The sequence below is a fragment of the Peromyscus eremicus genome, chromosome 2 (genome assembly GCF_949786415.1).
Source record: "Peromyscus eremicus chromosome 2, PerEre_H2_v1, whole genome shotgun sequence".
Taxonomy (NCBI): Eukaryota; Metazoa; Chordata; class Mammalia; order Rodentia; family Cricetidae; genus Peromyscus; species Peromyscus eremicus.
In genome coordinates this window covers 141,105,413-141,118,924 of record NC_081417.1, presented here as the reverse complement: position 1 = coordinate 141,118,924, position 13,512 = coordinate 141,105,413, and the positions used below count along the sequence as shown (strand labels likewise).

General features: G+C 50.3%; 1 protein-coding gene across 1 annotated transcript in view; it reads right to left on the bottom strand.

Annotated features, from left to right (window-relative positions):
- Positions 1-7,600: 7,600 nt before the first annotated feature.
- Positions 7,601-13,512, bottom strand: part of Col16a1 (collagen type XVI alpha 1 chain) — a 52,818-nt gene continuing 46,906 nt past the window's right edge. The window contains exons 66-72 of the mRNA XM_059255044.1: positions 12,274-12,309; positions 11,220-11,264; positions 10,240-10,428; positions 9,826-9,892; positions 8,982-9,158; positions 8,725-8,802; positions 7,601-7,998 (exon numbers count right to left, since the gene is read on the bottom strand). Of these exons, the coding sequence (XP_059111027.1) occupies positions 7,796-7,998; positions 8,725-8,802; positions 8,982-9,158; positions 9,826-9,892; positions 10,240-10,428; positions 11,220-11,264; positions 12,274-12,309 (795 nt within the window). The 3' untranslated portion in view covers positions 7,601-7,795. The remainder of the gene's footprint in view (positions 7,999-8,724; positions 8,803-8,981; positions 9,159-9,825; positions 9,893-10,239; positions 10,429-11,219; positions 11,265-12,273; positions 12,310-13,512) is intronic.

Here is a 13,512-nt window from a genome sequence, read left to right as displayed (position 1 = left end):
TACTCCCCCACCTCCATTTATTTTTTGGTTCAAAAATATATCATATCTGTTTTTTCTATGTTCCAACTATCACTGATCCAAGACCCCTCTGTAGTCTGGCCTACCCACAATGTCTTTTTATTTGTCTCCAACACTCCCTTCTCTACTGAGAAGCCAGAGGAGGCACCTTAAGATGTGAATTAGGCTAGGTGATGGTGATGCACACCTTTAGTCTCAGCACTCAGGAGGCAGAGGCTGAGAAACTCGAGTTCAAGGCCAGCATAATCTACAGAGGGAGTTCCAGGACAGCCAGGGCTACACTGAGAAACCCTGTCTCAAAGAACAAAACAAAACAGAAAAAGTGAATTCAATATTGCCATTCTCTAAACTCCTCTGAGGGTTTCCCGCCACTCTTATAATAAAATCTAAACTCACCCTTACGACTTGATGGTCCTACAGGACCTAGATACACCAGCCTGTGACACCAGCCTCACTGATGCCATTACTGCCCTCCTCAGTTCACTCCGGCCATGCTGGCCTGGTCACCACCCCAGAACAAACAGAGCTCATCCCATCTCCAGATCTTTGCATTTGCCCCTCTGTTCTCAGAGTCCTCTCTCCTTAACTTTCCATGGTTTGCTTTGTTGTCATTCTCATACAGTTGAAATACTACATTGTGGGTAGGTGGCATCCCGGATACTACATCTGAGATACCTTGTCTCCCAAGCACATCCCAGTCATCAGACATACCATGGTATCTAAGTTTGTCATAAAACATGCTATATTAACTTGTCCCCTTTTAGGATATACTTGTATATTGCAGGACTATCCTGTTCTCTTGTAAAGATTTATTTATAGTTATGTGTATTTGTGTGTATCTGTGTGTGGGTATGTGCATGTGACTGCAGGTGCCTGTGGGGGCCAGAAGAGGGTGCCAGTCCTGGCAGTTGTGAGTACGGATCTGGGTACTGGGAACTGAACTTGGGTCCTCTGGAAAAGCAGCAGACTCTCTTAACTGCTGAGCCATCTCTCTAGCCCTTCTGTTTGCACTCAACATATAGAACAGATCTTGGCATGCGTCCAGTAGGTATTAATGGTTGTTATTGTCATCAACATGCATTGAATGCTTACTAACTATGAGACATTGTGCTAAGTCCTGCAATATTGTTCAACTACCAGAACAGTCTTTTGAGATAAATGTCATTACCTATTTGTAATGGAGGACTAGAGAAGTTAAATGACTTCCCTAATATAAAAAAGATAAATGGTGAGCTGGGACATGGTCTTGCATGCCTGTACTCTCAGTATATGGGAGGCTGAGGCTGGAGGATCACTAGTTCAAGGCGAACCTGGGCTACATAGCAAGATCTTATCTCAAAAGAAAGGGGGTGGGGGAATATCTTGGAGAGATGGCTCAGTAGTTAACAGCACTTGCTCTTGCAGAAGACCCTGACTTTATTGCCAGCACCCCCTTGATGGCTCTCAACCATCCATACCTTCAGTTCCTGGGGAATCAGTTGCCGTCTTCTGACCACATGTGGTACATTTGCATATAAGCAAAACAGCCATACACATAAATAAATCTAAAAACATTAATGGAGAAGCCCGGATTCCAGGCCAAATTCAGAATATTTTAACAACTCAGTGCTATTGTTAATATGTCATGTTGAGTTCTAGCTTAGGAATCTGACTTGGGTGTGGTGGACTCAATAAACTATGCCTGGCCACTCACTTCAAAAGACAAAAGAGAAAAAAGTGGTAAACCCAGGAAAGAAGTTGATTCCACCCAGCCATCATGGCCAGGAACAGCAACCAGCATCCTCGGACCTGTCTTCGAGGTACTAACAAGAGCTCTGAGTTTATGTAAGGAACAGACAAAAGCTGGGGGCAAAAGATGCGTGGCCAAGCAGTCTTGCTCCAGCTGTGGTTGGGTAATCATTACCTCAGGGTGGGTTCAGAACCTTTGGGGTAGTATCAAAGTTGCTGCTGCTCAGGGCACACAATGTTTATCAATCGGACCTGTAATTCCTGGAATCCAGGGTAACTGCAAGAAAGCATGACTCGGGACAAGTCAGGAAGACAAGGTGGACTCAGATCAGTAGTTGGCCCCTTCCAGCTTTAGGTTAATGATTAGGGATTTCTTGGCGCTGCTCTTGTGGTCTGGAACAGGACATTGTAAGGGCCTGATGCCAGCCAGGCGGTGGTGGTGCACACCTTTAATCTCAGCACTTGGGAGGCAGAGGCATGTGGAACTCTGAGTTGGAGGCCAGCCTGGTCTACAGAGCTACTTCCAGGACAGCCAATGTTATACAAAGAAACCCTGTCTCAAAAACAAACAATAAATAAATAGCCTCATCTCCAGCACTTGGGAAAATGAGGTAAAAGGGTGATTTGGGTTTTTCCCCCCATTTAGGGGTTCATGTATCCCACGCCGGCTAAGAGCTTTCTATGTTGTCAAGACTGACCTTCAATTCCTGATTTTCCTGCCTCCACTTTCCAAGTGCTAAAGGTGTGCAACACTCTGCTCCAGGAAGATCTCAACTTTGAGGCCTAATGGACTGCGTAGTGAGACTCTGTCTAAAAACAAAAACCAAAAAGCAGGCAGTTGGCAATCTCCTGGAGAACTGGAAAGCCACCCCAGTCCTTGGATGATGTAGCCTCAAGTTAGGGACATTTTCCCAAGAGCACTTTTCCAGACAAAGACTCAGAGAGCAGATTAGGAGCTTCTAATGAAACCAGAGCGCAGGGAGGGGCGGTGCACTTTGCATGAAGGGGAAGGCAAGAGATGGCTCAGCGGTGAAGAGCACTGGCTGCTCTTCCAGAGGAGCTGGGCTCAGTTCCCAACATGCACAGTAGCTCACCACTGTCTATGACTCCAGTTTGACCGGATCCAGCGCCCTCTTCTGGCCTCCGCGAGCACTGCATCCATGTGGTGCACAGGCATGCAGGCAAAACACCCAGAGGAGTTGAAATAAACAATGAGCTTGGGGTGGGGGCAGGGTAAAATAGACAAGCTATGGAGAGAACTGGTCACTTTAAGTCCTTGTCTAAATGTGAGTGCCCCAGAATGAGGTGAGCTTTAGATTTAAACCGTGGGTTCTGACTCTTCTGGCCAACCGAGGGAGAAACAGCCCCTTTCTGTTGCAGTTACTTTAACTTTGCGATCAGTTAAAGCCGTTGTTCACAGTTCCGTGCTGCCTAAAGCTCAGGATGGGTGTTTGACAGGTTAGATAGCGCCTGCGTCTGTGGCTGTGAGTTTACCTCCTAGCTTCTGTTAGTTCGGGCTGATTGGAATAATTGCTGTCGTTGGCTTACCCTTTAGCTTTGTGGCCAGTTTAAAGTTCCAAGGAACTCTTCTGGTTCATTTTGAAGCATTACAAGCAGAAGATTGCTGACTGAAATGTCCTCATTTGATGGGTTTAAGCTGCCTCTTGGAGTATGTGGCTCCTCTCCCAATCCCCTAACTCCGTGCCTTCACCAGCAATAATTATGGCATCTTTGCAAATCTTGAAGATACCTCAGTCACTCTTTTCTTGCTATCTTCGATCTTGAATGGGGAAGATTACCAAACATTCCTTAAACGATTACCATGCCTACGTGCAGAGATGAGCAGGAATCTGACTCAATGCTTTTATTACATTTTATTTATTTTTGTGGTGTGCATGAGCTCACTCACGCAAGTGCTGTCATGCGTATGTGGAGGTCAGAGGACACCTTTTTTGGAATCAGTTTTTTCCTTCCACCACGTGGGGCTGGGAAGGTCAAACTCAGGTCGTCAAGCTTGGCAGCAGGTGTTTTTCCTTACTGAGCCGTCGGGGCCCCAGACCCAAAGTGTGAAGCAGCAAAAGGAGACATGTAAAAAGAAAGTGGAGACGTCAAGCTTTTATCCTGCTTTTAGTCACCCAGCAGGCCCCAGTGAAGAGCATGCTTTTAGCAGACGCAGCCTCTAGTCCGACAGTGTCTTCCAAAGACTGTTGGTGGGACTGAACTGTGAAATCTCAAAAAGGAAGCAGTTCTGAGGTATGGGGCTGAAGGTCAAGAATATTTACCCAGAAAGAACATTGTGACACCTAGCCTTCCAAAGTGAGGTCATGTGACTCACCTTCACTGATTCCATAAACACTCTAGTCTGAGTGAGTTCCTTAGGTGCTGAGGATTCACCACCTATGGCAATCCTTTTATTAGTGTGTGTGTGTGTGTGTGTGTGTGTGTGTGTGTGTGTGCCTGCATGCCCAATCCAGTGTGTGAGGTCTCAGGACAACTTGAGGGAGTCCATTCTCTCCTTCCACCATGTGGGTCCCAGGGTTGGAACCATCACCAGTCTTGCCAGCAACCACTGAGCCATCCTGCCCACCTCATGAAAATTCTTTTCATTCTTTCATTCCAGTAAAAGGCTGAGGAGGCCTCAGCTGGAGGTCTGCATTATTTGGGGGTCAGAAGGAGCATCCAAGGATTCTCTCAAGCAGCCAGACACCAACCAAAGCCAACGGTGGCCCAGGTGTGTTTATTTTGGAGAGGCAGATGAAAGGGACTGAAAAACAAGCAGCTCATTTCCAAACCTTAACCACCTGAAGCAGACAGTGGTGGGCTGGGTGTTCCTGTTCCTCTTTCAGCTCTGGCAGAAGGGGAGAGAAAGCTTGGCTTGCTGCCTTTCTTGGGGAAGCGGGTTTTCCAGAGGTCACGGAAGGCGTGTGCTTGACCAGTAGAGGTGAGGCAGAGCTTGATAATGGAAGGCCTCACACCGGAAAATCCCTCCTCCCCCAGAGAAAGACATTTCTTCCCCAATGCCACCTGGCCGGATGCCAAGCTCCCGTGTGGCATTCTGGGAAGGAACACCAACACCCACCTCATTATGGAATTCTCTTTGATTCCAACTAGATCCAGGTTTGAACTTTGCATTCCTTTTGGATTTTGTGGACTGGAGGGAAGTTTTCCAGCTTGCCATAGAACCCATGGTAAAATGAGAACAACACATATAGGTGTCTGGCTTCTGGCCCCTTACATTATGGCACGATGGGAACAGTACAGAAGGAAAAAAAGAGCTGTTCTTGTAAGGGGTTAACAGACCTCATGTGGAGTGAGAATGTGAGTGGATTGTGTTGAAGTGTGGTGGAAGGAAAATATTATGACAAAAGGGAAGATTTCAGCTCCCAAGGCTTCCAACACGGGATTATTTTTTTCTTTGCACAATAAATATGCAATAGCCTTGGGCTTCTCAAATTAAGGGCTCTCCAGTCCATTCTCCACACTACAATCGGCAAACTCCCCGTCAGGCAAACCTTTGTTTAAAACTCACCAGCGGCTACCCACTGTGTGCCCGGTGCTCAGGCTCAGCACTGCAGCCCCACTGCCGGTGGCCCCCCTCTCTCAGCCTGCTGTGCTCAATCATCTCTGGACCTTGGCACATGCTGTTCCCTGTGCCTGGATCAACTTCTGTCTAGACAGTTAGGTCCTGCAGTGATGCCCCTCCCCAGCCACCTGGTCCTGTCCCACCATCCCACTTGGTTATAATGGCTTAATGAACTGCTGTCTCCATTGTCATTGTAGGACTGAGTCCGTATCTGTCTAGTTTGTTTCAGGATCCCCAGAGCCTAGTACAGTTCCTGGCACAAACCAGGAAGAGGAAACAGACTCTTCAAGTTAGACTCTGTCAATCTGAATGATCTCTGTGTTGCCTTGAAAGTCTGGAACAGACTGAGAAGTGGAGACGGAGGAGCAGAGTGGGAAATGGAGACACTGCCTGAGGAGAGTGGAAAGTACCCCTCCTCATTTTCCCAGCAGCTTCCCCGGCTCATGAGCTGATGAGCAAGATGCACAGATTTTTTTCTGCTGACCACAGAAGAAGAGACTATAAAATCCAGCTTCCCATCTGGTTCTTCATGGTCCAAGAAAATACAGCAATTTCAAACTCCAGGGAGACAAGCACTCAAGTCAGGAAAGCTTAAACCTAGCCTATCATAGAATCCCCCAAGAGCGGCATGGATTTGACTCAGGAAGAAAAAAAAAAAAAAACGAAGGAAGCACCGTTTCTAAGGATCGATTCCCCGGTGACCCTCAAAGGGTATGCGTTTGATGTCTCCCATACCAGTTACCCCCCGGCCTTCAGAGCCAACCTGCATGACTCAACAGCTGGTCCTTGCTTCTCTTTCTTTCTACTTGCGCCAACAGGCTCCTGGTCACAGGGCCGTCACCAGTCTGCTTCACAGGCTGGGCTGAGAGTGGAAGCTGGCCTTCCAATGGGAGCACTTTAACATCTGTCCTTATCCACTGTCCAAAACCTGGCTGCTACTTCAATGCAATGGTGATGTATTTGCTTTTTAATGTTTTCTGTTAGAACCAGAGTTAACTGAGAACTGCTGGTGAGAGATGAAGAGAGAACCAATTCTCCTTCTGTATCTAAGAGCAGCATGGGAAGCACTTGGCGGGCTCAGGAGCCTGCCTGTTAGCATTGTCTGGCCATGGGCATACTTCTGTCTCAGCCAGAAAAAAAAAAAAAAAAATAGGGCGAAGGTTCTGAAGAGCCACCCATAGGCTGGTGCCCACCCAGAGAAGGGAATGTTCAAAACTGTGCTGAAATGCCAGCTCTGGAGAAATATGACAGCCAGCTTGAAGGCTTCTGGCAGTTTGGATAAACATCTAGACTCTGAGTACATTTCTGAGCCTGCTCTGTGATCCCTTTGAAGTTTATCCAACTTGAATAAACCCTCCAGAAAGCCAGGGCCAGTAAAATAGGCTCTCTTTGGAAGTCCCCCTGGATGCGCCCTGTTGCTTCTTCCCAGGGCAGCCAGCCCATCAGGACCAGCAATCTGAGGAGCAAAGAAGAAAGACGCCCGAGACAGCGCTCTCCTACAATACTCAGTTCATTGTCTTCTTTTCTTCCTGCCCTTTTTACATATGGAGGGCACAGCAGAAAGAAACCCCTGGTGGACTTGGTGGACCACAAGCTTAGATCTAATCATGGCTTGCCTGGGACCCCTTCTCAATGATCTAACCCCAGCTATTCCTGAAGGGCCAGCCTGAGATGTACATCACGCACATTTAAATAACAAAAGGCACTCTTTGCAGTCTAAAAAGTGCCTGGAGCTGGGAAGCTGGTGACAGAGCCAGCGTGGGCACAGGCGGGAAGTTCCATCTCATTTCCCAGAGAAGCACCCCCTGGCTGCCTGGGCAGGGGCTGAGGAGGCTATCTTTCCTCCTGTCTGTGCAGGTTTTCTAGTCATGAAATTACTGGAGCATTGAGAAGTGTCCGCATGCATGGAGGGGTGTCCAGGTGGATAAGCACCCCTTGGCACTGGGGGACATCTCCCCAGGTACAAGCTGGCTCAGCTTTAGGTCACACCAAGGAGAATGGGGTGCCAAATACCAGGTTCATTCAGAAAGAAAATAGGGAGCAGTCTTTCCGAGTGGGTCTCGGGGGATCTCCAAACCCGCTGGTGGTTCACTCGAGAGACTGAGCAGTACCTCTTCCCTACGAGGGAAGTGTGCCCCGGCAGTGCCTGGAGAGGGAGCAGCGTTAGTGGACAGCCCCTGCATAGCACAACACAAACCTACACAGGCTGGCCACAGACCGTGAGAGACGCATCCTTTCATAACCCTGGGACCAAATGACAGAGAAGGTGGCTGCAGCACCAGGGGAACCCCGTGGAAGTGGGGTCACAAATAGTTTTGTTTCTTTATTGTTAAAAAAATATTAACAGCAACAACAACAACAACAACAAACAGAAGAACAGCATGAACATTCACAACCAGTCAGAGCCCTGTAAGCTTTGCCCATTTACTCCTAATGGAGTCCTTCATCTCCACGCAGGTGGTCGTTTCAGCCAAAAGGCCCCTTCATGTTTTTCATGGGTGGGTACTGTTGCTCCATTGGCATGGCCCCAAAGCAGTCGGAGGGGTTGCAGTGGCCAGCCTTCCCCGGCTGCCCCATAGGGCCTGGGGGGCCAGGGATGCCCGGAATGCCTTGTTGACCCATGGGGCCTGTTGCACCTATCTTGCCATACCCTGGAGGTCCTTGGGGACCTACAGAGGGAAGAGCCACAGAAGGGAAATCAGGAGATCCAGATGACAAGAGACAACAGCTGTGACAAGTGACACACCTTCATTTCAGATTCGCCAGGTCGAAGCACACTGTTTGTGAGACCTGCCTGCCCCTCACATTGATTTCACAAGGATAGCCACACCTCTGGCTAGTTTTATTGGGAGTGTCTGTATACCAGGAAAGGGGTCATGAGCTTTTAATATGTACATCGTTGCACCCACAAAATAGTTTCCTGGGGAAATGGTAGAGGCTCAGAGAAGTCACACACGGGTAATATCCACAGAGTAGGTGGTGAAGCTGGGCCTCAGAGCTCGGTCATCAGGGTTTAACCACTCTTAAAACTTTCTAATCATTCATATCTTGGAGAATGACTCCAAGTGCTTAAGTGACCTCATCAACACCACAGGGCCAGTCAAATGCCAAGCAGGTCTTAGATTTGGATTTCTGGTCCCTACTGCACGCAATCCCCCCACACACACTCCGTATCCTGCAAGCCTAGCTTAGGACAGACAGACACTCAGCCTCTCCCTCCCCTCCTCCCCTTCAGCTCCTAGCACAGGATCTTGAGCTGGGAGCATTTCTGTAAGTGATAATTAGCCTGGCATTATTTGATGTTCTAATGATTATGTTGTAAAGAAGTTGTGTTGTGTGTATGGGGGGGACTCTGCTGTTCTGGATTCATGGTCTCAAAGACTGGGTTCTCCTACCTGGGGGGCCGGGAAGACCATTTTCTCCTGCGATGCCAACACCAGTGTCTCCCTTTTCACCTTTGGTGCCAGGTAACCCTGAGACAAAAGAAATGGAGTTAAGTCCTATTCCTAAGCAGAAAAATGACAGCTATGTGAACTGCTACACACACACACACACACACACACACACACACACACACACACACCCTATATTCACAACAGCCCACACAGAGCTGCAGTGCCCGACACCCCAGAGACCTGGAAGGCAGAGCTACCTCTCATTCCTGGCAAACCCTGGCGTCCTTCTCGGCCTATCTGACCGGGGAGCCCAGGTGATCCTGGAGCACCTGGCCGGCCTGGCGCGCCATCTTTCCCAGGGGGCCCTGGCCGGCCTGGGGCTGCCGCCACCTCCATGGGGAACTGCATTCTGGAGGTGTAGTAAGCCATCCTCTCTGCAAGCAAAGGCAAAGGCCACGTTGCTGGGTGACCAGGCACTCAGAGTGGCTACCGATACTGCAGACATGCCACCAGCATGGGACAGCCTCCAAAGACGGAGGCAGGAGCATCAGGACGGGGAGATGGGCTGCTCTCCTGAGGGAGGTCTTGTGCTGTGGTCCCTACGTGCCTTCCCATGCAGATCTTTCAGAAGCACGGATCTGATTTAGGCCTCTGACCACCATCCCTGGTTCAGCACCAGCTTCAGAATGTGGTCCGGACAGGTCTCTTTCCTAAGCAGCAGGATGCCCAGCATCCACGTCCCCCCAAGTCCACAGCACACAGGCAGGAAAACGGGCCTCAAACCAACCCCAGCAGCCCCTTCTGTCTGCTCACCCTTCTCCTCAGAGCTCCCTCCACACAGACTCGTTTGAAATCGGCTTTCTTAACCTCCTTTGCTCCCGTGGGGGATCAGGAGGGCAGAAGAGAACCGATTTATCTCTGAACAGAGCAGGTGACAAGGAAGGTCTGATGGATAGGGGAACATATGCCTGTCACCTGCTGTCTGTAAATGTGTGGGGGCGGGAAGGGGAGGACGCTGAAGCTTTAAGCAAAAGGGCCGGCTGAAGAAATGCCTGGGAAGGGCAAGCATTACCCACTACCACCCAGCCGGCTGCCAATTACCATCAAACATTTTAATGATCTCTTGTCTGATGAACCTCTTGATGTCATCATAATTCACCATGTCTCCCTGAGGAAAGGGAAGAAACCTGGCCTCAGTTCTAAGTCCAAGCTTGGCACTTTCCCAGTGAACAGACTTGATTTCCAGAAATAAAGGATAGAGCAGAGGGCAAAGGTCCTGGGAGCTTCCCACAGAGGCTTAATCCAAAGAGCTCCCCACCATGAAATAGTACAATACATTTCATACTAAAATGCAGTTTGGGGCGGGAGGGACACCTGTAGCTCCCCGCTTCCCCGTGAAGAACTAGGAGCTACCCTGTAATCAAGTTCTTTCCCACAGAATGTCAGCAGCAGTGTCTAAAGTGACCATGTGCCTGCACTATGGGATAGTGCCCATGGTTGCTGGCCTCCCCTTACCATAGAGCCTGGCAAACCAGGCAATCCAGGGTTGCCTGCAGGCCCTGGGGATCCAGGGTGTCCCCTTTCTCCTGCAGGACCTGGCGGCCCAACAGGTCCCATGGAACCGCTCTTGCCAGGCCCCCCTGGCATGCCAGATCTTCCCTTCTCCCCTGCTTGTCCCTTCTGTCCTGCAGGTCCTGGGTCACCCTACAAAGACAGCAAGTCACAGTACAGCATCACCAACTGTTTCCAAGTCTGTGTCACAATGTCTCAGCAACCTGCCCCCTCCCCGGGTGCCCAGCATCTCCGGCTGGGCTGCGGCCATGATGATAGAGGTCCCACTGCCTCAACACCTCCCAGAGCAGTGCTCCTGGGAGGCAATGCTTACATTACTCTTTGCTGGGAAACGCTCGTGGCTCCCACATACTCTCTGTAGGGAGATCCCCTTCCTTGCCCAGGCAAGACCATAACGTCCTCCTCACACCTTTCCCAGCCCTGTCTCCTTGCCAGCCCCAGCCGCCTGTCACTCTCTGGTTCCACCGTGTTGCCTGAGTCTGCTGTCTGGAATGCCTCCTCCCCAGCCTCAGCACCCTGATGATTACCTCTCTCCTCTCCTCTGCTGAAATGTTCCTGTCCTTCATGCAGCCTTCCTCCCTCACTTTCGATTAGAGTTAGAAGTCCTTCCTGGAGTCCCACAGCACTGTATCCAGTCTTCTTCAAAACTTACCATATTCTAGTGTCAGTGAGACTGGCCCAGGGAGTGCCTGTTCAGGGACTCCTGTTTACCCCAGACCAACCCAGAGGCCCTGGAGTGAGCCAGGGTGGGCAATAATTAGGGGATTAAAGAGATTTCCATTCTCAAGCCATAGATGGGACAGTCCCAGGCGAGGTCACATCTCCCTTTCCTGCCTATCGGCCACCCTGGCCTCCTCTGTGGCTAGAGTTGCGGCTTGCAGCTCCTGAGTACCATTTTTTAAACCCAGCCAGGGGCTGCTCACCTTGGGGCCCGGAGGTCCATAGAGCCCCTGCTTTCCAGGAGGTCCCTGTAAGAAAGCAGAAGTCAGGGTCAAGTCTGGGCAGCATCACTGAGGCTCCCCGAGGTGGGGAGGGGAAGGGGCAGTGGGAAGACCACCTTCTTCCTCCCTAGGACTCTGGTTGTGTCCAGCTGGGCTGCGTGAGAAAGGGATGACAGCTTCCCTGCCAACCAGAGGGGCTGACAACCGGGAGGGAAGATGCTGTCCCCTGGGGCATGGCCTTGTTTGATAGCGTTGGCCTGGTCCCTCGTCACAGATGAACTGATGTGACAAGAAGTCAGAGTGGGAAGGCCAGTCTGAAATAGCAGAGAGCCTGGCAGGAGCTGGGGCCCAGGGAGCCTTTGTTTGGAGTTTGTTATCATTACTATCTCTTTCTGATCAGAAACAGGGTCCTCTAATGCCACTTGAACAACAAGAGTTACCAGCTTCTTGCATGTAATTGGCGGTGGGTATCTGCAGGGGGCTGGCTCCAGGATCCCCATGGATCCCCACGTCTGTCTCAAGTCCCGTTTGTAAAATGGTGTGACATCTGGCTCTAACCTATGTGTGTTCTGTATAACCTGCATGCTCTACATCGCCTTTGAATTACTTAACAATAGTGACCACAGTGTAAATGCTGCAGAGTTGTCCTACTGTTTGTTCAGGGAATCATGATAAGCGGAAAAAAGTGAGGTAGGAGTGTTGGTGCACACCTATGCACTAGGGAGGCTGAAGCAGGGGGATCATAAATTGGAGGCCAGTTTTGGGCCATAAAGTTCCAGGCCTGCCTGGGTACATAGTATCAATAAATAAATAAATGAATAAAAAATAAAAAGAGTCTGTATATGTTCATGCAATTTTCCCCTGAATATTTTCAATCAACCTGAGATTGACTTTCTGGATGTGGAAACTATGGGCATAGTTGCTGTAGGAGACAGTCTGTGCCCATGTGGCATGCTCACTGAGTAAATGAGGGATAGAACAAGATGAGGACCAAGAAGGAATATCCCTAAGGGAAGAGAGAACAGCACAACCGTACCTCTTTGCCAGCCGCACCGTCTGAACCAGGTTCACCCTGGGGAGCAGAGAGCATTGGAAACATATGAGCTGTTATCCGACCCCGCCTCATGGGCCTCACATCTTGTCTCCTCTGTCCCACCAATGAGTCCTGATCCTGTGGCTCCCTCTCCTCCTCCCTCCTCCCCTCTAGCCTGCCGGAGCTAGAGCAGAGATGTCTTTTTGCTTGAGAACTGCGTGCATTCCCTGGCTCTGAGTGTGCACTAAATGCTTGCTGAAGGGCCACATGAACTGTGAGCCTCTGGCCTCAGTGAGACTGGCCAGGACAAGCTGACCTCCTTCCTTCCCCACGACACCACAGCAAGAGCTGTCCGGCCCCTGAGCCCCTGAGCCCCTGAGCTGCCTGCGCCTTCGTGGTGGGCTGCTGGAGAAGAGACATCTGTGATTGTAGGACAAGGGGTAGATGCATCCGAAGCCCTGGCAGCTCCTGAGTCTGCAGGAGGGAGGGAACCTGGGTGGGAAGATATGCCCAGGGACAGTAGGCGGAGTCCACAGTGAGCAGGAATGCCGACCCCTGGCCCTCTGGGAAATAGGTCCAGTGACCACGTCATAGAGACCTGAGTCCTCTTCCTTGGCTTCCCAGAAACTTTACACCCCTGAGACTAGCAATCAGCTCCACTCATGTGGTTTGCCCGTCGAGACCTCTATAGAGGGGAAGCTTCGCAGGTCGGGTAAGAGGTGCAAACTGGGCAATAGAGCAGGCTGGAGATCAAGTCTCAGCTCTTCCATTTATTAGCTGTGGGACCCAGAGCAGTCTCCTCAGCCATACTGAACCCTCCTTTCCTTTCCTGAGAGCTTGGGGACAACTGGACCTCCAAATAGTGTTGCAGAGCATATTAAGACAAAACGCCACCAACCTAAGTGAAGGCTCACTCCGGCACAGTCAGTGACCAATATAGCATCACTCTGAATGCTAAACGGGCTGAGATCAAGTCTGGCTTCTGAGGAGCTCAGAAAGTTACAGTAATAGCACAGTATTTCTGGTTCCTGACATTTTCAAAGACTTTTTGTGGTTACTGACAAGCTCCACAGGGGCAGGGAGAGAGGCAGGGGCAGGGGCAGGGCCAACACATGGACCAAGCCTTCTCTTTCTGGCACCTCGTCAAGGGATCCGCATCAGGTGGATGATGTATCCTCAGAGGCAGTGCCCTTGTGTGCAGCTGGCTGGGTGCTGGCTTGCGGGGCTTGTCTTTCTGAATAC